The sequence below is a fragment of the Pocillopora verrucosa genome, chromosome 4 (assembly GCF_036669915.1).
Source record: "Pocillopora verrucosa isolate sample1 chromosome 4, ASM3666991v2, whole genome shotgun sequence".
Classification (NCBI taxonomy): Eukaryota; Metazoa; Cnidaria; class Anthozoa; order Scleractinia; family Pocilloporidae; genus Pocillopora; species Pocillopora verrucosa.
The window spans coordinates 16862020-16887813 of NC_089315.1; the positions used below are offsets into that span (position 1 = coordinate 16862020).

Below are 25794 nucleotides of genomic sequence, written 5' to 3' on the forward strand. Positions count from 1 at the left end.
GCAACGAAAAGAAGGAAAGATTCCTTGCAACGGAAAAAGTTTTTGAAGTAAGTAATTGAGATCAAATTTTGACTCGCAAACTTGGAAATCCTAGAACTCTTTCCTGGAGCCATCTTCGTTATTTTTTCTTTGACGAGCGTATTTTTTCGGAGGGCTTTGGGGAACTGATATTTCAAATTTTTGAACGTTCGTCCAAATTATCTTATATTCAAGCCTTTACGCATTAGGTATCATGGAAGAGACTTAAACTAAAAACCCCGAAGAAATTGTCCTGTAATTGAAATACATAGCAAATTTTTCGTTTTACTCCTATTTAAAGCTAGGTTAATGTTTCACAAGCCAATATTTTAACTTCGATTTTAGACTCGATATCGTCACCAAAACATCATTTTATACCAGTAAAGGGTGCCAAGGCGCACACGACGATCATCAATGTTACGCTAACTAATTGCAGAAGTAAGAAATCGGCTCCCATATGTAATTTTGGCTTTTTGCCTGCGAACAAGGATCGAAAATTTCAACGAAGACTTTTTATGACATTTTTTCTTTCCAAGAACAACTCATGTTGTAATTTTAATCACGCAAAACTAGTTCCCATCGATAACAATTTGTGCACTTCACATTTAATCCTGCATGCTCCACTAAACTGGATTTCTATAACTCTCCAAGAAACCACTTAAAAAAAAAATTTTACTCGTATTTAATGCCTTATCTAGGTTATTTCGATGATATTTTAGCTGAATAACAAATAAAACCTTCCTTTACTAAATTTCCCAATAGTTTTGATCGCAACACCTTCCTAAGGTTTTGTTTTAATGACCGAAAGGTGTACCACATTTTAATTAGCATCATTGTTATCAAAGCAGGTACTTCAGTAATTCATAAAGACAAAGGCATTATTTCTTCAACAAAAGTTTTGTTTAAAATGTAAGAAAACTTGGCGTCCTCAGCCCTAGTTTTTCTTGGTATCTTTCAGATCAATACTGTTTTTATTCTGTAAACAATAATTTATAGAGTCTACGAAAATAAGTAAATATTAACGGAACTCGTAACGAAAGTAGTTACTTTAAAGGAAATGCAGATATCGAGCAGGTGTATTTCCCAAGGTCCTTATCATCATTTTCCTCAGCTTGCTTTGGAAAAACATTTGTTTCGTCAGGGCACTAATTTCCAGACGGATGACGACTTAAGTGAGAGCTCGTGTTACCTACGCATACAGGAGAAAAGCTATAATTATTGCCATAAAGCAGTAAAAAAAGAGAGCATTCACCATTGCTGACTTTTCTTTCCTCAGAAAACCTTGTCGTATCACAAAAGAAACAGAGATAAAAAAGGAAAGATGGAGCCGAACATACATTCCGAAAAAAATATCACCTGCGATCTGCAAGGGAATTTGTCGACCGCAATATTCTTAACACTCATTATAACTACTGCGCTATCCGCCACAGTGGGGAACATACTCATCTGTATGGCTGTGTATAAAACCAAGACTCTAAGAACACCCGCCAACTATCTTCTTGTCAGCCTCTCTGTAGCAAGCCTTTTGTTTGTTCCCGTGTTGGGGGGTTACTCGTTCTCCCTCACCATCAAAGAATGCGATCCGAGGGCTAAAACTCTGTGCACGTGGTCTTCGAAAATGGATTGGATTTTATTCTGTGTTGTTATGCTTCACTTGCTGTTTATATCGTTGGATCGACTGTTGGCCATAAAACTACCAATGAGGTACGTAGTGAAACCGGTTTCTTGAACCTCGTTTAAACTTGAGTTTATTAATACACTGAATTGTGTGGTTTTATTTTCCATTTAAGAGTTGTACTGAAAAGGAATTCTGTGGTAAGTAGTGATTGACGTTTCGAAAACCTCAGCGGAAGTCGCAGCTGACAGCAGCAGTCCTTCTCACGACTACTCTCACTAGGACGACCAGACTACACAATTTTCAATGTTACCCCCAAGTTCAAACCATTTATTGTATTCTATAGATTAACCTTAACGGACAACCCCTTTTAAAACAAAGTATGTTTCACTTCTCTCATCGTTCTTGCTCCGTCTCTCAACAGATACCCAGTGTTGGTGACCACAAAACGCACGTTCATAACAATAACTGTCCTGTGGATCATTGGCATTGTGGAAGGCTTTTTGCCAAACATTATGAGGGAAATTAAAGGAGAAGACGCCCGCGCTCTTCTGGAGCTGATATATGGTTGTCTTCGAAATAACCTTATCCCAGACGAAAGCGACTTACAACCCATAATCCCTCACTTCCTAATTCTTATAACAGTTGGTATCTTACTGCCCAGCGGTATCATGCTGATTTCACATGCGTGGATTTTCATAATCTCCTTTAAACAATACAGACAGATAAGAACACTGGAGGACGCTTTCTCGCAGAGGCGTGTCACTGAAATGCGCGCCGCTAAGACGGTATCTGTCATCGTGTTTTCAGCGTTGGCTTGTTTCGCACCTGTGCTCGCTGTGACTCTCATCACAACATTTGAGCCGCCCAGCGGTAACCTACTGAACGCAAGTAAAGCGATTGTGAAGTACAGTCTCTTTCCGAGCCTTAAAACTCTGTACTTATTAGCAATAAGCTTCCACCCTTTGATTTACGCATTGAAAAGTGAGCCTTTCAAGATGGCATTCAAGAGGATGCTTCGGCCTTGCTGGACAAACTGCCGTCCAAAGCCCCCTCGGAACGTTCATAATGGAGAGCTTACAGTTTGAAATTAGCTAACAGTCTTCCACAACAAAAAGACTGAGTAGAAGTTGTTAAGAAACCAAATATCATAGTGTACTTCACAGCGCTTTATTATAATCATTTCAATTAGCTCCCTGTCTTCTACAACAAAAAGACTAAGGACGAGTCAGTTAGAAACCGAATATCTCATAATGTCATGCACAACTTTTTCTGTTACGATCAATTTCATTCAGAAAACGCTAGGTGGAAAAACTAGTTAAGTGGAAATTAACCCCATTAGGTTAGAGGTTGTTTTGTTTCTCAATAGAGCCCCAAACGACGTTGTTTTTACCTGGTTCTGGAAATTATACCATAAGATATTTATAATCTAAGATATAAATGTATGCAATGTACATCTGTATTTCAATTCGTAACTTCGTTTGCACAAAGAAGTACATAATTTGTCACTGAATGAAATTTAAGTAGTTTACATGTAATTTAAGTGGTTTACAGTTTCACCATAACTACCTTGAATCTAGTAAGTGCTGATTTATTCCAAATAACATAGGAAGAATTGTGTGATTAACCGTAAATTCATTCAAACTCTGCAAATGTTATTTGGTGTTCGGTCAAAGCAACGACATTCAATGGGACTCGCCAACAATTCTTTTTTTTTTTTTTTAGTTTTGAAGCCCAGCTGCATAACATTGATTTTTTTAATCTAAATTAACTATTTTCTGCACTTAATTGGCTCTCTTTTGCATTATGTTATCTAAAAACTGCATTTTGTTTAGCCAATCACAATAATGAAATTTTTTGTCATGTGTATTATTACTGCTATTAAAGCATGAGTCAAAGTGAACCTGTCCAGTTGAGCTTGGACAATCCAATATAAGCCCTTAACTAATTGGGCCAAAACATTATACAGCTAGCACTAAAAAGGAATTGTATCTTGTTAATGTTGTGAAAAGAAAAGTTTGGATGTGTAGGTTGTGTGCTATTGTACCTTGGTGTCAAAACGGACATTTGGTGCCATTTTTAGACCATCTTTCCCCCTAATAGTGAACTTTGACTACCTTTATAGGTAAAATAAAAGTCCTCTGGTAAAATTGCTGTCAAAAATTAGCTGCATGCTTGGCTTTTGCTTGACCTTAAAGGATGTGTTTTTCATAATCCTCATAGTACTGCACTGAATGCAAACCATGACAACATATATTTAATTCTTTTCATTCCACATATCTTGGATACTATTTTGCAAAAATGGTCAGCACTACTTTACATAGTTGAAACACAATTCAATTTGAAGAAGAATATTTACATTGTTCTGCCACTTCAAAATGCTCATATAAACAATGTCTCAGTGTCTCTTTGCACCCAAATACAGCTATGCATATTAAAGAAAATCTTTCAACAAAATTAATCATCACAATGAGAATCTAAAACACCTGTATGTATGTATGTTACCAAAAATAGTTTAGAAGATCCCGGGAATCTAAAATAATCTGTAAGAATGTTCCCGTATAAGCATGTGTGAGCATTTTGAAGAATTCCTTACACTAGGTAAATCTTGCCAATAGGACTAAGACCAATCTGTAGCTGCTTTGGGAACTAATAAACTTGGCGTAATTTGAAATGCAACCAAACATTTATTCTACACCACCCATGACTTCAGTTATACGCATATTGAATCTTTCCATCTGTAGGGTGATATAAACACCGCTAAATGGAGCTTGCAAATGGTGCCTAAAGGGTAAGCTGGTCACCTGCCATCACTTTCCCAGCCAACTACTTGCAGATTCCTTAGTAACCCTAATTCATAGAGCATAGTGGCATCATTCCTTCGCCCCTCATATGGTTCATTAAAGTTAGCTAAAAGACCATTAGGAAAAACAACGTTCTAGAACTTTAACGAATGTACACGCATGATGCTTCAACCCAATCATTCAGGTCAAATTTGTCATACTTCCAAGATAAGGACATTCCTCTTGTATGGTTTTCTTCGTAAAGAGCCATTAATTCCACGTCATTTATTACATCGTCGAAATTAGCAAGCAAAACGTCTCGGGCACTTTGCAGGCTTTAAGCTGCCGCCATCATTACAAGCTAACCTCCAGTAAATGACGTGACGAAGGTTCCAGTACTCTGGTCTTCGATATCGGTCAAGCAACCACTTTGTCCTGTCTTTTGTCCTTATGCTAAATCAGTCTAATCACTACGGTGGGTAGGAACTGCTTTGTTGCGTGACAAATGTAGTGTTCATGACAGTAACGCAGAATTGAAGAAATTACTTTGAAGCCTTCACGGCCTCCACTAAGGTAAAAGAATTCGATAAGTCAAACATATTCATTTCGTCTAACTTTTATGAATTATCATGCATGTCTGGCGAGTCGACATTTTTCACTCGCTTTGAATAAGCCGGGCTGTTGCTCGAAATGTCAACTTCATAATCTCTTTACGGTGGTCAATTTACATTACCATTTCTTAGTTACTACTCTCTTTATTATCGCTCTGGTTCATTTTCATCCAGGCAGTGTGCGCACTCCGATTGCGTTGCATTGCGGTAGCTTCATTTTCAATGAGGCGGTGAAAGCAGCAGAAATTGGCAGATTTTGACTGAACATTCCGTAAAAGCTAGGACATTCCTTTTTTCTCTCACCATAGGTAAATGTAATTTGATTTTTTCTGAATGTGTAAAAGTATTTTTGTACGTATTTGTCGCGTATTCTATGGTTCTCAAGGACAAACGCAATCACTGTTTTTTAGTATGTAATTTGAGACCGGTTTTCGAGAAGGTCAAACTTGGTGTACGTCGTAGTTTATAGCCTTTCAAAGGTTTAGATGGCCGCTTTGATCCTTCTTCAACAGCTCTGACCAAACGCTCTCCAACAGTACATGTGTCTCCCATTTAAAGTGCAAGTGTTTGAGACCGACTATGGCCTAGGAAAGGCCTATTGTTGCGTTACACAGCGCTACTATTGTATATCCAATTGTGTTGTAAATCTACTTTCGTTAAGTAAAAGGAAATTAACTAATGAATGTTGAAAGGTAAATCTACCATGCGACACGCCGGGTAAACCGGAAAGCGAAAGGCAGTCGATCGTTAAAAGGTGTTGATGGGCTTGGCTACTCCTGCCATTTGCTTGCGCTTTTAAATCTTCTGACCTGAAAGCTTAGCTTTTATGAGGATATCTTTTAATGACTTTCATTTGCGATGTGGTAATAGGGGTCATTTTTAAGGTGTCATTTCCCCATCTGTATGTTCTTGAGGTTTGGCAAAGCCAGATAACATTGTGTTACAAAAGGTAATATTTTCATGTGTGCGCGCTATTTTTTTTTTGTTTTCTAGTACACTGTCTCTTCTGCCGAAAATAACTTCAGAGATACGTTTCTCAAAACCTTATTCCAGGTATTCTCTATTCTTTAAGCACATGTGAAACTCTGTACGTGTTTTATTAAACGTTGAGCGTAACGAATTTGGTCCCAGGAGACGTAAGGCTTCTTTCTCGAATCTCGTATTTACGCCCTAAGTCTATGACATGAAAATAGTTCGTGTACTAGAAGGTCGCTGTCTCTTTGTAACGCGTTTTCATGTCAAGTTCGATTCCCCGTTTTGATATTATTCACAAAGCAATCGGCTGTGAGTATAACTGCTGCCAAATGAATAGATTCTTGGCCAAGGCTGCAGTTTCGATTCTTTCTGAATCTCTTCAGCTGCCTCCAAACAACGAATTTGTCATGGAGGAATGACAGGAGTTGCGCAGGGCCACAAACACTTTTTAACTTTCAGAGGAACGGCAACAGACAGTGAATCCCCATTACATTTCACATTTATTCACGCTATCTTGCTGTCACCAGAGATGTTCACTCGACCGCGAGAGGATTCAAATGACTCGCTTTTCGTTTTACGACCATGATGCAACGCAATCAGAGTGTGCACACTGCCTGATTTTCATCAATTAGTCTTTCGTTAGTTCATGATTATTACACAATACCTTTGTAGTCTCCGATCAATTCCCCTTTAAGTACACGTGTAAAGATTCTATTTCAATCATTGCTACTAAATCATCGCGGCTAAATCATCGGTGCTAGATAATCGCTACAAGTTATTTGCTATCGTTAGGAGCTAGACCAAAGTAAGTCTTTATCTCTTTTACATTTATGATGTTTACCTTTTGTCTGTATTACTGGTGTGGTTCTTGTATTCAGTTTTCTAGTTCGGTTAATTTTAGATTTCGCATCGCATTTTTCTTAGTTTGGTTTCTGTTGTATTTTCTTTTAGTTCGAACCGCACAACCTCAATCGCTACTTCGATCAAGCACAAATACATCTTAGCGCTATCTTCTAAAATTATTAAAGATCACTTGACATTCTCTGTGCCTTCGAATTGTGATCGAATTGTCTGTTCAGCCACTTAGGTAACCCTTTGAGGTTACAGAATTTAATGGAGATTTACTGTCAGTTGTCGTTCCTTCAAGGCTTATACTATTTTGCGAAACGAAACGAAACGAAACGAAACGAAACGAAACGAAACGAAATCGGGTCAGATGAAATAAAACAAAAGGAATAATGCAGATATATTTTCAAATAAGGTAAAGATAACTTTCACAAGGATTTTGGAGTAATCGTTCATTAATAAGAAGGATTTTTATTCATTTCGCAAAATAGTAATTTTAGGAGAGTTACTATTTTGCGAAATGGACTATTTTCACTCTGCGGTGACAACGTGACCTCTTTCATGTCGCGAAAATACATTTAAACATTACAAATTAGTATATAACCGAACATTTTGGCCTCCTCTTATTTCTTAAACCGTATTAAAATATATTTCGCAAAATAGTAATTTTAGGAGAGTTACTATTTTGCGAAATGGAGCATTTTCACCCCTGCGGTGACAACGTGACCTCTTTCATGTCACAAAAATACATTTAAACATTACAAATTAGTATATCACCGAACATTTTGGCCTCCTCTTATTTCTTAAACCGTATTAAAATGTATTTCGCAAAATAGTAATTTTAGGAGAGTTACTATTTTGCGAAATGGACAATTTTCACCCTGCGGTAACAACGTGACCTCTTTCATGTCATAAAAATTCATTTAAACATTACAGATTAGTATATCACCGAACATTTTGGCCTCCTGTTATTTCTTAAACCGTATTAAAATGTATTTCGCAAAATAGTAATTTTAGGAGAGTTACTATTTTGCGAAATGGACTATTTTCACCCCTGCGGTGACAACGTGACCTCTTTCATGTCACAAAAATACATTTAAACATTACAAATAAGTATATCACCGAACATTTTGGCCTCCTCTTATTTCTTAAACCGTATTAAAATGTATTTCGCAAAATAGTAATTTTAGGAGAGTTACTATTTTGCGAAATGGACAATTTTCACCCTGCGGTGACAACGTGACCTCTTTCACGTCACGAAAATACATCTAAACATTACAAATTAGTATATCACCGAACATTTTGGCCTTCTCTCATTTCTTAAACCGTATTAAAATATATTTCGCAAAATAGTAATTTTAGGAGAGTTACTATTTTGCGAAATGGACTATTTCACCCCTGCGGTGACAACGTGACCTCTTTCATGTCACAAAAATACATTTAAACATTACAAATTAGTATATCACCGAACATCTTGCACCAACATGACAGTTTTCCAGTGGCGTCTAAACATGTTTAGACTCTCCGTCTCGTATAGAGAACAGAAGCATATCCATGCCGAAATAGTCGTCCAGCAGTTTTATAATCGCAAGTAATACAGTTCCTTTGCTTCAAAATTTTTAATAAAAATAATATACATGGAAAAGTTACGCGTACGCGCTTCTGATCACACCCCCGTCGCACACCTCTTCCTTACGAGCAAGAGATCGTGTTTCGCATTTGCGCAAGTTCCACGTGCTTTTGTTTGTTTAAATGAATTTTTATGACATGAAAGAGGTCACGTTGTTACCGCAAGGTGAAAATTGTCCATTTCGCAAAATAGTAACTCTCCTAAAATTACTATTTTGCGAAATACATTTTAATACGGTTTAAGAAATAAGAGGAGGCCAAAATGTTCGGTGATATACTAATTTGTAATGTTTAAATGTATTTTTGTGACATGAAAGAGGTCACGTTGTCATCGCAGGGGTGAAAATGCTCCATTTCGCAAAATAGTAACTCTCCTAAAATTACTATTTTGCGAAATATATTTTAATACGGTTTAAGAAATAAGAGGAGGCCAAAATGTTCGGTTATATACTAATTTGTAATGTTTAAATGAATTTTTATGACATGAAAGAGGTCACGTTGTTACCGCAGGGTGAAAATTGTCCATTTCGCAAAATAGTAACTCTCCTAAAATTACTATTTTGCGAAATACATTTTAATACGGTTTAAGAAATAAGAGGAGGCCAAAATGTTCGGTGATATACTAATTTGTAATGTTTAAATGTATTTTTGTGACATGAAAGAGGTCACGTTGTCATCGCAGGGGTGAAAATGGTCCATTTCGCAAAATAGTAACTCTCCTAAAATTACTATTTTGCGAAATATATTTTAATACGGTTTAAGAAATAAGAGGAGGCCAAAATGTTCGGTTATATACTAATTTGTAATGTTTAAATGTATTTTCGCGACATGAAAGAGGTCACGTTGTCACCGCAGAGTGAAAATGGTCCATTTCGCAAAATAGTAACTCTCCTAAAATTACTATTTTGCGAAATACATTTTAATACGGTTTAGGAAATAAGAGGAGGCCAAAATGTACGGTGATATACTAATCTGTAATGTTTAAATGTATTTTTGTGATATGAAAGAGGTCACGTTGTCACCGCTGGGGTGAAAATAGTCCATTTCGCAAAATAGTAACTCTCCTAAAATTACTATTTTGCGAAATACATTTTAATACGGTTTAAGAAATAACAGGAGGCCAAAATGTACGGTGATATACTAATTTGTAATGTTTAAATGAATTTTTATGACATGAAAGAGGTCACGTTGTTACCGCAAGGTGAAAATTGTCCATTTCGCAAAATAGTAACTCTCCTAAAATTACTATTTTGCGAAATACATTTTAATACGGTTTAAGAAATAAGAGGAGGCCAAAATGTTCGGTGATATACTAATTTGTAATGTTTAAATGTATTTTTGTGACATGAAAGAGGTCACGTTGTCATCGCAGGGGTGAAAATGGTCCATTTCGCAAAATAGCAACTCTCCTAAAATTACTATTTTGCGAAATATATTTTAATACGGTTTAAGAAATAAGAGGAGGCCAAAATGTTCGGTTATATACTAATTTGTAATGTTTAAATGTATTTTCGCGACATGAAAGAGGTCACGTTGTCACCGCAGAGTGAAAATAGTCCATTTCGCAAAATAGTAACTCTCCTAAAATTACTATTTTGCGAAATGAATAAAAATCCTTCTTATTAATGAACGATTACTCCAAAATCCTTGTGAAAGTTATCTTTACCTTATTTGAAAATATATCTGCATTATTCCTTTTGTTTTATTTCATCTGACCCGATTTCGTTTCGTTTCGTTTCGTTTCGCAAAATAGTATAAGCCTTCCTTCAAAGGTTAAAAAGTGTTGACGGCATGACGAGCTTTGCTTAAGAAAAAAATACTCTCCAGAGTAGCGTAAAATGATCCGTAGGCTTGTCAATGTAAAGCGAAAGGCTTCAAACATGAAATTGATTAAAGTTGACAATTAAAATGAAAACAGGCGCGAGGATCTGTGCAGCTTGTGCGTTAGCGAGTGCTACGAAAATTTGGGACTCTTTCGCACGATTATCTCTGGAAATAACTTCGCACTCAGAGCATGAATGGCAATTTTCACGATTGCAGAATGATTCAGCGACAAGAACCTCTTAGCTTAGCTCAAACGTATCATGACATTTGAGGACAGCTTGTTTATACTGCGTGACGTGACTATCATGTAACAGTTGATGTACCCGGCATGTTCTATGTCTTCTATCCGTGGTTTGTGACACAAAGCCTAGCGATTATCTGTTCTGCCACGATAACGCCTAAGTTAAATTGTGGCAGTTAAGTAATATTCTGTTCTGATCGGACCTTTGACTCTAAGTCAGCATAGAGAGATTTCGACTGTATTATGACCTGGAGATACAGGAGTATCATTTTACGCTTGAAACGATTGGGTAGAGCGAAGGGCTAACGAAGGGCTAGCGCTCGAAACGTCAGCCTTTTAACTCTTAACGGTGGCCAATTTAAGTTTTTAACTCAGTTGTTAACACCAAATTACCTGTTATTTTTTTGTCTGGGTGGGTTGAGATTGGACACTTTGTGTACCTAATGTTTCATTTTGTAACAGAAAAAGAGCATAACTTTCAAAAGAACAAAAATATCGCATTACTTCACTTTAAGAGAAAGAAAAGAAAATTGATTTGTCTGAACTCGCACAGGTATTTTGAGTCCTATTATGGTTACCATCATTCTGGACCTTTCTGTGACTTTTTGGAAGCTCTCAAGTAAACTCATGACGTGAAACTTAGAACATCTCAAGATCTGTTAGGGTTTTACCTTTATAAACAAGTGTTGATAAAATGAACGATATTGCCTAATCATATACCACATTTACATAAAAAAAAGGTGTCAAGTCTTCAAGAACATACCGACTCAAATTTCTTTAACCAGAAACCATATGTCCTTTTGCGTGAAACTTCGGGAGCAGGTTCGCATGTCAGCAAATGAAAAATTTTTGTCAGAAATAAAACGATAAGAGGAGTCGTACATTTAATGATTATTTACCGAAGTTTAATTGACACTGAAAACTCCGTTTGAAGCAATCTTATTCTGAATGGAACTCATGGGCTAACGAGAGGGAAATTGTTTTCCATATTGTTCTCCGGCGGGTTCTTTAAGGTAACCACCCACTTAAAATCTTCGTGAATGCACTAATAATTTAATAAATAAATATCTTTAGCGGGGGCAACCTCACCCTTTGGTGGTTTTCAGGCTGGTCTTGGGTAGAAATTATAAATATGCAGTGGCTTAAAATTTGTTAAAAGTTAAAAGAGCATACAATAACAATAAAGTCCTGAGAGAGAGTTAATAAAATATTAAAATAAATAAAATAGTTTATATGAGCTCCTTAAATAAATCAAGGCTATTTGAGTTCCTTGTAGATATTGGAAGAGCATTCCATTCATGTATCGCTTGATAAGTTAGTCTTTGTTGCCCCCTCTGGCACCGAGATTTGGGCATTTTAAAATTGTCTTTGTGCCTAGTGTTATAAGGGTGGGTATACCCTTAAGAACATTAAATTAAATTCCCAGTCAATCAGCCCATGCATGCATTTGAATACTAAAGAAAGACGGTGTTGCCGTCGCCTTTCTGATAAGACTAGCCAATCAAGTTCATTAATTGCCTCTGTTGTGGAGGAATGTTTAGCTTTATCAAGTATTGATTTAGCAGCTTTGTTTTGCAAGAACTGGACTTGAGCCATTAGAGTTTTGTTGTGTTTGTCTCCCCACACAATATCACTATAATCCAAGAGAGGCAAGATCGTTGATTTTATGTAAAGTTCTCTGGTGTGTATTGGCAATAAATGTTTGATCCTTCTGAGAATGCCAAGTCTTTGATTTGCTTTGGTTGAAATGTAATCAACATGATCACTCCAAGTTAGGGTTTCATTTATAATAACTCCCAAGTATTTGTAACAATCTGCCTTGTCAAGGAACTCGTCACGGATTTGTAGGCTTATTTTCCCGAGGGACTTCAGCCTTTCCCAATTACCATAAACTTAGACTTGGCTACATTCAGTGTAAGTTAATGGTCATTAAGCCATTCTGCTACACTAGCAAGGTCCTCATTCAGTATTTGTTGCAACTCTGTAGAACGGTATAAGGCAGTATCATCTGCAAATAGCGTAACAGATGTGTGCTTTAGGCATGTAGGCAAGTCATTGATATAAATGGAGAAAAGGAGCGGACCAAGAATAGATCCTTGTGGTACTCCAATAGAGATACGTCTGTTACAGAACGTTGCTTGACCAATAACTGTTCTTTGAAAACGAGATGTCAAATAGGATTGAAACCAGGAAAGGCAAAACTCAGACACTCCCAGAGCTTTAAGTTTATGAATTAAAATTGTATGGTCTACCGTGTCAAAGGCCTTTTTTAAGTCTAAAAAGGTGACTCCATTTACGAGACCATTGTCCATATTTGCACGCATTTCATCAGTAAATTGTGTCAAGGCAAGGGGTGTTGATCTACCTCGACGGTAGATTCTCTACAGGTAATTGATGAGACTCCAGGAAGGCTTAGAGTTGTGTATCCGTTGCTCTTTCAATCACTTTACTTACAGTTGGAAGTACGGATATTGGTCTATAGTTATCCATATTTGTGCCGTCACCTTGTTGGAAGAGGACAGTTACCTTCACACACTTCCAATGAGAAGGAAATTTTCCAATCTTCGAGGAATGATTAATGATATAAGTTAACGGAGGGGCAATGACCCTGGCTGCGTCACGTAAAAGTCATGCACTGATCTTGTCTAGACCAATAGCTTTGTTTGCTGTCATCTTGCTTAATTCTTTGTGGGCAAACATTTCTGATATCGGATTCAGTTTGAAGTCATAAGCACCAGTAACCTCTTTCGATAGCGCAGACGATGTATTGTGGAACGTCTTGGCAAGATATCTTCCAATGTTCGTGAAATGTTGATTAAGATGCTCTGCAATAGCAATAGAACTAGTGTGGAGTTTTTCATTATAGAAGATGGCGTTGGTATCCATATGATTTGAAGGTAAAGTTTGCTTGATCGCCTTCCATATCGAAGAGCCGTCATTCTTTACATCTTCAATTAGCTTACAATAGTACTGTGATTTGAGAGATCTCTCTTCCCGGTTTGCAAAATTTCTCAATTTGCTATACATTCCCCAATGATACTGAGAGTTTGAGGATAATGCCTTTCTCCGATGAAAGTCACGATCGCGTCTCACTTCCAAAAGTTTATTGGAAACCCAAGGAGTTGGCATTCCTTTAACGCGCCTTGATTTAATAGGTGCGTGGTGATCTGCACAATCTTTAAAGAGCTTCTCCCAAAGAAACACAGTATTGTCAATGCACCGACTCCCTCAATTACGCTCCATGAAACTTGTTTTAGGTCATTAATGAATGCTTTCTCCTCAAAGCTTTTGAAAGACCGATATTCAAAGACCTTTGGCGGTAATTTCTTAGCGCCTCCTTTCAACACACAAAAGATAGCATTGTGATCACTAATGCTCGAGTTTAAAACATCACACTGGACTATTCTGCGCTTGTTATCGACTAGAATCAAGTCTATTATACTTTTGGATGTCTCCTTGACTCTTGTGGGCTTGAAATTATCTGTGTAAGGTTAAGGGTTTTTTTTTTTTGCTGAATAATCGACATTAAAATTACCAAGGATGATTGTTTCAACTTTATCCAACGTACGCACTGCTGCACAAGCTCGGAGAACTTGTCCGCTAAAAAACTAGGTTTATATTTGGAATCGCTTGACATTTCTAAACAAACATCTGATATTCCTATGACGTTTGAAAGAACCTTTCGGTGGAAATTTCTGACTACCGGGCATTTAGTCTACTTGGGACCGTACCCGGCTGGCAGGCAGTCAATCACAACGTTTGAGAAACGTATCTCGGGAGATCTTTTCTACGGAAGAGGAAGGTTACCTAAAACAAAGAAAGCAGCACACAGACGAAAATACTTTCCTACGTAACACAACTCCATCCAACGTCCTGTCGTCCAATTCTCTCTGTAATCATACTCATGATTAACAAATCGGACCAGTCCCGCTTCGTGGTCGTCCGATTTTGTTAATTACTCGTATGATTACAGACCGAATTGGACTCCACTCGGTCCTATTACCATTGTTTGACGATGCGCAATTTTTTGAAACCATAACTTGTCAATTTGCGATGTTCTTCCCTAAAAAATGCATGAAAATATACAGTTTTGTTCATTCTGGACTTCCGTGTTTTTATTCATCGCAATATAATATGACAAGGTTCACACTAACTTACATATTATTTCCATTCATATTCCCAAAACCTGTTTAAGCTAGAATGGCAAATAAATAAAATTCTTGCAGATGCAAGTTTTGTCTTTTAACAAATTCCTAGCGCCTAAATGTTTCTAAGAAAGCTTTCCAGTCATAAACGTTGATGCACTCATGAATACTCTCTCTAATTTGTCTCTCAGTCTCCTGAAAGACCTAGACGTGCCAGCCAAAAGCCTGCAAAGTGAACAGCAAGATCTACCCGTGCAAGTCTGTGTTTTTGCCATTAAATCTTTTGGGAATGTGCATAACAAGAATCAGTGAAAGAATATTACCACTTTGCTTCATGAAGCGTTCGACTCTACTGGTGGGCATACTTTTCATTTCATCATTTTTCTCGATCACGATACTATGGAATAAAACAAGCTATCCACTCCTCGAGCCTTCGTTTTGGAGCAACAAGACAGAAATCGCTTCCAATCGAACTTGCTTCAGTAATGACAACAAAACCATTTTGTTCTACACTCCTATGTTTGGTAGGAAGCCATGGCCCGGAGCCAACTCCGCGGAAGAGTATCTTTGGGAATGTCCGACAAAAAAATGCCACATAACCTATGATAAAAACGATGTAGGAAAAAGTGATTTAGTTATTTTTCATGCTCGTGATATACGACGTTATGTTACATTGAAAGAAATTCAACAGATTCACAAGTACCGGTCTCCACAGCAAAGAATGGCGTTTTTTAACCGAGAATCCATCGTCAATGACCAAGGTTTAAAGAACCTTTTTCCATGGCCGGAGGGGTTCTTTAATTGGACAATAACTTTCAAAAGGGAGTCCGATTTTCACTTTCCTTATGGACATTACGCTCCTTTGCCGTCAGCTGAGAGACCAGCGAAAATTCCTGACTATGCAGCTGTGAAAAACAAATCTGTGTTATGGGCTGTTTCCAGTTGTGGGAAAACTCGAGATAAGTACGTAAAAAAACTTCTTAAATACATCAAAGTTGATGTTTATGGCCACTGTGCGGGAAAGTTTGGCCAAGACAATCAGTGCCGGCTATCGAGCAATTGCGATGATATTTTCAGCACATATAAATTTTATCTGGCATTTGAAAACAGCGTGTGTACTGATTACATTACTGAGAAGTTTTGGCGTACATTTGGTTGGAATTCAGTGCCTATAACACTGACAAGAGATTTCTATACTCCAGATATAGTCCCTCCAGGCTCGTTTATAAGTGTGCAAGACTTTCCATCTGTTAAAGCTTTGGCAGAATACCTGTTGTACCTCGACAAAAATGACACTGCTTATAATGAATACTTCACATGGAAAAAAGAATTCTTCTATGAACGGACGTGGAGATTAACACATACAGCATGTGACATATGTGATGCTCTTCACGATGAATGTGTTAAACCCAAATTTTATAAAGATATATTCAAGACTTTTTGGAACGTTGATGTGGATTGCAAAGAGAAAGAGAGAAAACTATTACAACTTATACATAGAGAGGATGAGTGATCAATATATGTCGAATATCCATTGATTTTCTAATGTTACCTCCAGTTACTTCATTCAGGTAGACAAAGTGGTTCAATGGCGTGAGTAATAAACAGAGCTGACTTTGGAAAAGGGTCCACTCCTAGCCTCTCTGAACTGAGTCAAGGCGCGTTTGAAGTGCGATGATGAAGGAGTTGAAAACAACTTATACTCCAATACTTCTTACCAACAAAAAATGTTTAGTAAAACTTGGTTCAATTGAATGAAAATCAGAAACAGAGAACTGAAGAAGTTTCAAGAGGCCACTAGCTTTTCTTTTCAATATGCCTAATCTGAAATACTCAATTAACTACATCTGCAAAAAATGTTTAGTAAAATTGGGTTTAAGAGTGTGTCCACGAGAGCACCAGGCAGTCTTGCCACATGCAATCTCGCTGATTTCATTGAAACCTTGCCAATTTAAAGGTTTTACCCCAAAACTCAAAAAGACAAACTGGTTTCCGTTTTGGTTTTTTTCGGGGGGGGGGATAGACCACCCCCGGATTTTCATGGTTTTCACCAAGGAAACCGCGTCAAAATATGTAAAATTAATGAAGCTCTCATTGCGATGGTATTTAACCGATTACACTGAGAGTTTGTATACATGTTACTACATCCTAGTAAATATCTGACGCAAGTATCAGTTAATTTGATTGACGGTTTGTCAATCAATGGAGGCAAATAAATGACTGTGTTTTCAGACTTTTCGAGTTTTTCAGTTTTCAGAGTTTTTCAGAGTTTTTTAATTCTCATTAATAATCCTTCATTTCATCTCGGAAAACCATCAAAAAAATCTTTGGACACTACCGTATCTTTGTCTTGGATGTCTCTTAAAATCTGCGACTGTGACACGCTTCTCTCAAGCTTCTCTCAACTTTGAGAGATGAAATGATGGATTATAAAAGGTAATTAAAATAAGCGTTGTAGCTGTCTGGCAAGGGGAGATATTTGACCTCAAATTTGTCAAATATTTGGATGAATCGAAAAGTCTAAAAACTTAGTCATTTTTTGCCTCTGTTGATTAATAATCAAATTAACTGATACTTGCGTCAGATATTAACTAAGGATGTCATAATATGTATGCAAACCCTCAGACTAATCGGTTAAATACCATTGCAGTGAGAGCTTCACACATTTTACCTATTTTGAAGCGATTTCCTTGGTGAAAACCAAGAGAAAACCGGGGGGTGGTCTATTTCCCCCTCGGAAATAACCAAACCAGAAACCAGTTTGTCTTTTTGAGTTTTGGGGAAATAAAAGGGAATCCATCTCCTTCTTTAATCTCTATCATTGATACATTGATACATTGATACAATGATACATTGATACAAAATTCGTACGTGAAAGTCGAAGTTGGCTCTTCGCAATATCTCGGGTCGCCATAACTTTTAAGCAATAACTTTACACTATGTTGGAAACACCTATCTCGAGCTGATATATAAACTGTACTTCTTTAAACACGACATAAGATAGAGCTCTCTCATAATGAGTTTTAAGTGTGAAAATGGACGGAGGCTTTACCAAAAAAAAATGTCAAAAAAGCATGTCATGCTGTCGATTCCATTATCGTGTTGGTGCGTTTAGTTCGGACAACATTCGATACCATTTAAAACAGTATGCGTTGAAAAACGTATCAGTGAGGACAGGTGAAAACAAGCCAAAACACAACCGTAGACGAGGGGAGATTTGCTTCGTTTTTGTTCACACGAACACTTTTCTGTGTAAAACTCTCCAGACCACCAGTTTACCGTTGTTATTGTTAATTCAGGTGGTAGGTCTTTAATTTATTATCAAGTCGTCTTTTACTCCTGCCATCGTTTTGAAGAGGAATGTCAGAAGTCCACAAACATTGTTAATTAAAGTTTTGTTTTACATCCGCACCGCCCCGAAGAAACTCCCATCGCATCGACAAATCGAAACGTTAGATGAGTACCAAGCTTTTCTGTCGAGTAAGTCAAGCAAATTGTAGGAATCAGGACCAAACATGATAACTAAATGATGAACAAAATTTCTCTCAGGGCAGTTGACAGCTGGTTCAACATCTCCATGTTCGTTAAAATTAGCTTTTTCAAATTTTATTCAGACTGTGCGAGGCCGTATAATTCCTTCAGCTGTTTAAACACAGTGATAATAGACCAAGAGTAGTCCTTCCTTCTCGGCGCAGTCCATCGCACAAGTATTAAAAAAGAAACCGAAATTTATATCGACGTGTTAATTTTTAAAAAGCCTGTATTGGGAATGAATATTCTTTGAAGTTGCCCTGCAAATAAGGTACGCAGTTGTTTTATACGTAGTCGTATGTTCAGACACAGCACGCACAGGTTATCCTCGTCAACACAAAGAGGTCTACTTTTTCTATGGAGTATTCCAAGTTTACCAAGTTGTCAAAATCTTGTAAACGACAAGGTTTCCTCTAGCTATTGAACATTGCTTGCAGCATACGAGGCGTCATCTACATCAGAAATATTAGTTCTGTTTCAGTCATAAAAACCGAGAAATGTAAGTACCCGATAAAGCCCTAATTTTACTCACAGTAAGTGAATTAGATGATATTGCAAGCTTAGCCGAAATGATGTGACATTGGGGCTATATGTTTTTTTTTTTTTTTTATTACGAACACATCAAGTTCCATTAAGTTAAAATAGCTGTGCTATACACTTTCTATTTTGATAATTGCTTTATATCACGGGTTCACTGAGATATCAGTAACGTACTTCCCGATGCAGAATATTCAATCTGCGTAATGTTTTGCAGTTTGGAGATGACCGCGAAGATAATTTTTACGAAGTAATTTTTTTTCAGCTTGCCACAGACCTTCATATGCTTCTCACTTTCCCATTTTCCTACTGAGAATGTAGCCAAGGAATGGCTAGTAATATTTAAACAGCTTGCCCTATAAGCTTTTACGCTAATCGAAGTCCAAGGCACTTGAAATTACCCGCAATCCACCGACCTAAATGAATAATCTCTAACAAAAACTCAATACCCGTATTTTTTCCCCATACATGACCACTGATTTAAGAAATTTTTTATGTTCCATTCGCAAAATTCAAGTCATACAAACACATTTAAAAGTGACTTATTTCCATAGCTGAAATTTTTTTCACTTGCTTTTGTTTACATGTACAATGTTTCTACGACAGACTTGATGTTATGTTTTTCTTTACTAGAAAACCGAAAAACACATAAGGCAAACAAAAAAAATAATTACCAGTTGTCGGGTCATAATTCCGCGGATAATTTTGTTAAAAACACATGACTTTTTCATCAGGCGAAGAAAAATTGTCGTACTAACAACATACTGACTGATATGGGTAATTTTGATGAGATTTGCACGCATACTACAATTCCTTTTTTTCCAATTACTGCTTTAGATTAACAGACGTCACCCGTTGCTGCACTGTTTACACAAATTCCATTTCTTTTTTGAATGTATTTAGATTGAAGACAATTGTAGCTTTGGATGTTGTTTTTTTATTTTTGCCTGTAGGATTTTTTTCAGATGGCACAGCTAATAACTTATTTCCTTGTCTTATTTGATAAATTACTTTAAGATGAATGACCTAAGGATGCAAATACTACTAAGCCAAACTGATCGAAAAAAACAGAGTAGATCCTCGACAACATACGTGTCCATTAGTTGAAATAAAAGCCAACTTCTATATGCTTAACGGTGGCTATTTTTTTTTCAAACCAAGGAGGAGGAATTATAGAAAAGCAGCATTTCTTATTTAAATTGCTAGCCTTCTATTCTACGGAAATCATTAAATTTTATTCCACGCTTAAAATGAGTTTATCGCATGCGGAGAAAGTCTCATGTCATTTGAAGCAGAATCAAGGTGTTGCCAGCTTAACAAACCTTTGTGACGCAGAGCCAATCAGAAAAAATCTCATATGGAGAAGATAGAAGAAATTACAGAAAATTCGTCCTCAGTCAGATATTTCGAATTCGAAAAGCAAAAAAAAAAAAAAGGGAAGATTCCTTAGAACAGAAAAAGTTTGTGACGTGTAAGTAATTGAGATCAAATTTTGACTTGCAAAGTTGGAAATCCTCTTGGGAAAAACTCTTTCCCAGAGCTATTTTTGTTATCTTTTCTTTGGCGAGCGTATTTTGTCGAAGGGCTTCGGGAAACTGATATTTCAAATTTTTGAAACGTCCAAATTATCTTATCTTCAGTTCTTTACACACTAGGTATCATGGAAGAGACTTAAACTGAAAACCTCGAAGAAATTGTCCTTTAATTTGAAAAAAGGAAAAGTTTACTCCTATAAAAAGCTAGGGTGATGTTTCACAAGCCAATTTTTAAGTTCGATTTTAAACTCATTGTCGTCACCCAAAACATTATTTTAAACCAGTAAAAGGTGACAGGGCGCACACGACGATTGTCAATGATCCGCTGACTTAATACAGACGAAAGAAATCGGCTCTTATTTGTAATTTGGCTTCTTGCCTGCGAACAAGGATCGAAAATTTCAACAAAGACCTTTTGTGACACATCTTTTCTTTCCAAGAACAACTTGTGTTGTGACGATAATCGCACAAAACTAATTCTCATCGGTAACAATTTTTGTACTTCCCATTTAATTCCGCATGCTCTTCTAAACTGGATTTAATAATTCTCCAAGAAATCACTTAAATTATCTTATCTGCAGCTCTTTACGCACTAAGTTTCATGGAAAAGACTTAAAAATAAAAACCCCAAAGAAATTTTCCTGTAATTTAAACACATGGAAAATTTTTTTATTTTACTTCTACATAAAGCTTAGGTAATGCTTCTCACGCCAATATGTAAATTTGATTTTAAAATCGATATCGTCACCCAAAACATTATTTTAAACCAGTAAAAGGTAACAAGGCGCACACGACAATCATCAATGATGCACTAACTTATCGCAGACGTATGAAATCAGCTCCTACTTGTAATTCTGGCTTTTTGCCTGCGAAAAAGAATCGAAAATTTAAACGAGGACTTTTTATGACACATTTGTTCTTTCCAAGAAAAACTTGTGTTTAAATGTTAATCACACAAAACTAGTTCCCATCGGTAACAATTTCTGTAATCCACATTTAATTCCGCATGCTCTACTAAACTAGAAATCACTTATAAAATAACATTTACTCGTATTTCATACCTTTTCTAGGTTATTTTGATAATGCTTTAAATAATTACGAATTAAAGCTTCCTTTGTGTGACTAAATTTCTCAATCGTTTTGATCGCGACACCTTCCTAATTCAAGTTTTTGTTTAATGACCAAAATGATGTACCACATATTAATTAGCATCATTGTCATCAAAGTAGGTACTTTAGAAATCTACAAGGACAAAGGCATTATTTCTCTAGGATAGTTTTCTTAGAATTTTTCAGATTAATATTGGTTTTATTCTTTAAAACAATTTCTTCTGAAGTCCACGAAAAATAAATAAATTTTTAAAGGAACTCGTTGTGAAAAGTTGTTACTTTGAAGGAAAATGTTAATAATGCAGATATCGAGCAGGTGTATTTCCCAAAGTCTTTCTCATCATTTTCCTCAGTTTGCTTTAGAAAACGTTTGTTTCGTCAGGGTGCTAATTTACAGACGGATGGCGACTTAAGTGAGAGCTCGTGTTACCCACGCATACAGGATAGAAGCTATATTTATTGTCACAAATCAGTAAAAAAACAGAGCATTCATCCTTGCTGTCAATTCTATCCTCAGAAAACGCTGTTGTGTCACAAAAGAAACGGATTTAGAAAAGGAACGATGGAGCAGAACATACGTCCCAAAAAAAATATCACCTGCGATCCGCATGAGACTTTGTCGACCGCAATATTCTTAACATTCACTATCACTACTGCAATATCCGCCACAGTGGGGAACACGCTCATATGTATGGCTGTGTACAAAACCAAAACCCTAAGAACACCCGCCAACCATCTCCTTGTCAGCCTCTCTGTAGCAAGCCTTTTGTTTGTTCCAGTGTTGGGGGGTTACTCGTTCTCTCTCACCATCAAAGAATGCGATCCGAGAGCTCAAACCTTGTGCAAGTGGTCTTCAAAACTGGATTGGATTTTATTCTACGTTGTTATGCTTCATTTGCTGTTCATATCGTTGGATCGACTATTGGCCATAAAACTACCAATGAGGTACGTAGTGAAACCGGTATCTTGAAACTCGTTTGAACTTGAGTTTATTAATACACTGAATTGTGTAATTTGATCGTCCATCTAAGAGTAATCCTAAGAAGGACTTCTGTGGTTAATAGTGATTGACGTTTGGAAAACCTTAGCTGAAGTCACAGCTAACAACAGCAGTCCTTCTCACCACTACGCTCTCTCGGACTACCAGACAGACAACCCCATTTAATACAAAGTATGTTTCACTTCTCTCATCGTTCTTGCTCCGTCTCTCAACAGATACCCAGTGTTGGTGACCACAAAACGTACTCTCATAACAATAACTGTCCTGTGGATCATTGGCATTGTGGAAGGCTTTTTGCCAAACATTATTAGAAAAATTATAGGAAAAGACGCCCGCCCACTTCTGCAGCTGATATATGGTTGTCTCCGAAATAACTTTATCCCAAACGAAAGAGACTTACAACCCATAATCCCCCACTTCTTAACTCTCATGACAGTTAGTGTCTTACTGCCCAGCGGTATCATGCTGATTTCACATGCGTGGATTTTCATAATCTCCTTTAAACAATACAGACAGATAAGAACACTAGAGGACGCTTTCTCGCAGAGGCGTGTCACTGAAATGCGCGCCGCCAAGACGGTAGCTGTCATCGTGTTTTCAGCGTTGGCTTGTTTCGCACCTGTGCTCACTGTGACTCTCATCACAACATTTGAGCCGCCCAGCAGTAACCTAAGGAACGGAAGTGAAGCGATTGTGAAGTACAGGCTCTTTCCTATCCTTAAAATTCTGTACTTACTAGCAATAAGCTTCAACCCTTTGATTTACGCTTTGAAAAGTGAGCCTTTCAAGGTGGCATTCAAGAGGATGCTTCGACCTTGCTGGACAAACTGCCGTCCAAAACCCCCCGGAGCGTTCACAATGGAGAGCTTACAGTTTAAAATTACCTCACCGTCTTCCAAATCAAAAAGACTGTGTAGAAGTCGTTAAGAAACCAAATATCATAATGTACCTCACAACGTTTTGCTATAATCATTTCAATAAGCTCCCTGTCTTTTACAAAAATAAGACTATGGACGAGTCAGTTAGAAGCCGAATATCTTTTTGTTACAATCAGATTCGATTCAGAAAACAGCAGGTGAAAAAACTAGGTAAGTGGAAATTAACCCCACTAGGTTAGGGGTTGTTTTGTTTCTCAATAGAGTCCCAAACGACGTTGTTTTTACTTGGTTCTGCAAATTATACCATAAGATATTTATAAGCTAAGATATAAATATTTGCAATGAACATCTGAATTTCAATTCGTGACTTCGTTTGCACAAAGAAGTACATAATTTGTCACTGAATGAAGTTTAAGTAGTTTACATGTAATTTAAGAGGTTTACAGTTTCACCATAACTAACTTGAATCTAGTAAGTGCTTATTTTTTCCAAATTACATAGGAAGAATTGCGTGATTAACCGTAAATTCATTCAAACCCTGCAAATATTATTTGGTGTTCGGTTAGAGCAACGACATTCAATGGGACTCAACAACAATTAAAATTTTTCTTAAGTTTTGAAGCCCAGCTGCATAACTTTTTTTTTTTTTTTGGTCTAAATTAACTATTTTCTGCACTTAATTGCTCTCTTTTGCATTGTGTTTTCTAAAAACCGCATTTTGTTTAGCCAATCGCAATAATGAAATTTTTTGTCATGTGTATTATTACTGCTATTAATGCATGGGTCACGGTGAGCTAGGCAATCCAATATTAGCCCTTTTACTAATTGGGCCAAAACATTATACAGCTAGCACCAAAAAGGAATTTTCTCGTATGAATATTGTGAGAAGAAAAGTTTGGACGTGTAGATTGTGTGTTATTGTACCTTGGTGTCAAACCATACATATGGTACCATTTTTAGACCATCTTTCCCCCTAATAGAGAACTTTGACTCCTTTCATAAGTAAAATAAAAGTCCTCTGGTAAAATTGCTATTAAAAATCAGCTGCATGCTAGGCTTTTGCTTGACCTTAGAGGATGTTTTTTTTTAATCCTCATAGTGCTGCATTTAATGAAAACCATGGCAACATATATTTAATTGTTTTTATTCCACATATCATGGATACTATTTTGCAAAAATGATCAGCACTACGTTACATAGTTTAAACACAATTCAGTTTGAAAAAGAATATTTACATTGTTCTGCCACTTGAAAATGCCCATATAAACAATGTCTCAGTGTATCTTTGCACCCAAATACAGTTATGCAGATTAAAGAAAATCTTTCAAGAACATTAATCATCACAATAAGAAATCAAAACACCTGTATGTATGTTACCAAAAAAAGTGTAGAAGATCCTAGGAATCGACACCAAAATAATCTGTTAAAATGTTCCCATATATGCATTTATGAGCATTTTGAAGAATTCCTTAAGCTAGGTAAATTTTACCAACAGGACCAATCTGTAGCTACTTTCCTATTTTGAATGAGTTCTACTGAAAGCACTGTTATGTAAATATTTGCATTGAACGTGCCTTCGTTACTTACATGTAGTATTTTTCAGTCAATCATCAACTTCGAGTCAGCGTGGTAATTGGTAATAAATCATTTCCGCAGTCTAAATAGTTTCAGTACCTTATTTTAATTCATGCTTGTGTTCACATCAATGTTAGACCGTACTGCTTCGAACTTCAACTCACTCACGCTTGCACTCTTATTTAGAGCAAGAGCAACATGTCGAGTTACACAACATGCCATGTTGTTGTGCTTCGCTTTCGATCACCTTGCTACTAAACTACTTTCTTGTATTTTCTTTTAGTTTGAACCACACAACCTCAATCGCTACTTCGATCAAGCACTAATACATCTTAGCGCTATCTTCTAAAATTATTAAAGATCACTTGACATTCTAGGTGCCTTCGAATTGTTCGCTCACCCACTAAGGTAACCATTTGAGGTTACAGAATGTAATAGAGATTCACCGTCAGTTGTCGTTTCTTCAAAGGTTAAAAAGTGTTGACGGCATGACGAGCTGTGCTAAAGAAAAAGTTCTCCCCAGAGTAGCGTAAAATGATCCATAGACTTGTCAATGTAAAGCGAGAGACTTCAAATATGAAATTGATAAAAGTTGACGATTAAAATGAAAATAGGCGCGAGGATCTGCGCAGCTTGTGCGTTAGCGAGTGCTACGTGAATTTAGGACTCTTTCGCACAATTATCTCTTTGGAAATAACTACGCACTCGTAGCATGAATGGCAATTTTCATGAATGCAGGATGATTCAGCGAGAAGAACCGCTTAGCTTAGCCCAAACGTGTCATGACATTTGAGGATAGCCTGTTAATACTGCGTGACGTGACTATCATGTAACAGTTGTTGTACCCGGCATATTCTGTCCGTGATCTACAGATTTACTGCATGGTTTGTGACACAAAGAGCGACAATGCCAGTGTTAAATTGTGACAGTTAGCTAGTAATC

The 25794-nt window shown here is 36.9% G+C and overlaps 2 protein-coding genes and 1 pseudogene across 3 annotated transcripts; all 3 read left to right on the plus strand.

Annotated features, from left to right (window-relative positions):
• Positions 1 to 1332: 1332 nt before the first annotated feature.
• LOC131775583 (adenosine receptor A2b-like) lies at positions 1333 to 2851 on the plus strand. Its single transcript, XM_059091701.2, has 2 exons — positions 1333 to 1722; positions 2058 to 2851. Exons 1-2 carry the CDS (start codon positions 1340 to 1342, stop codon positions 2719 to 2721), a joined length of 1047 nt encoding a protein of 348 aa, XP_058947684.2. The 5' UTR covers positions 1333 to 1339; the 3' UTR covers positions 2722 to 2851.
• A 2021-nt stretch (positions 2852 to 4872) lies between these two features.
• LOC131775568 (4-galactosyl-N-acetylglucosaminide 3-alpha-L-fucosyltransferase 9-like) lies at positions 4873 to 16663 on the plus strand. 2 transcript variants are annotated; one of them, XM_059091690.2, is made up of 2 exons: positions 4873 to 4989; positions 14879 to 16663. In XM_059091690.2, exon 2 carries the CDS (start codon positions 14977 to 14979, stop codon positions 16198 to 16200), a length of 1224 nt encoding a protein of 407 aa, XP_058947673.1. In that variant the 5' UTR covers positions 4873 to 4989; positions 14879 to 14976; the 3' UTR covers positions 16201 to 16663. The 2 variants fall into 2 exon arrangements, with proteins under 2 accessions (XP_058947673.1, XP_058947672.1); XM_059091689.2 differs by lacking the exon at positions 4873 to 4989 and adding an exon at positions 6674 to 6807.
• A 1661-nt stretch (positions 16664 to 18324) lies between these two features.
• LOC131775561 (adenosine receptor A2b-like) lies at positions 18325 to 23598 on the plus strand (annotated as a pseudogene).
• The last annotated feature ends 2196 nt before the right edge of the window (positions 23599 to 25794 follow it).

Excerpts from the sequence above, each read along its gene's own strand:
- LOC131775583 (XM_059091701.2), top strand. The coding sequence starts at position 1,340 with ATGGAGCCGAACATACATTCCGAAAAAAATATCACCTGCGATCTGCAA. Across the intron at positions 1,723-2,057 it reads GCCATAAAACTACCAATGAG|ATACCCAGTGTTGGTGACCA; the intron begins GTACGTAGTGAA and ends GTCTCTCAACAG.
- LOC131775568 (XM_059091690.2), top strand. The coding sequence starts at position 14,977 with ATGTGCATAACAAGAATCAGTGAAAGAATATTACCACTTTGCTTCATG.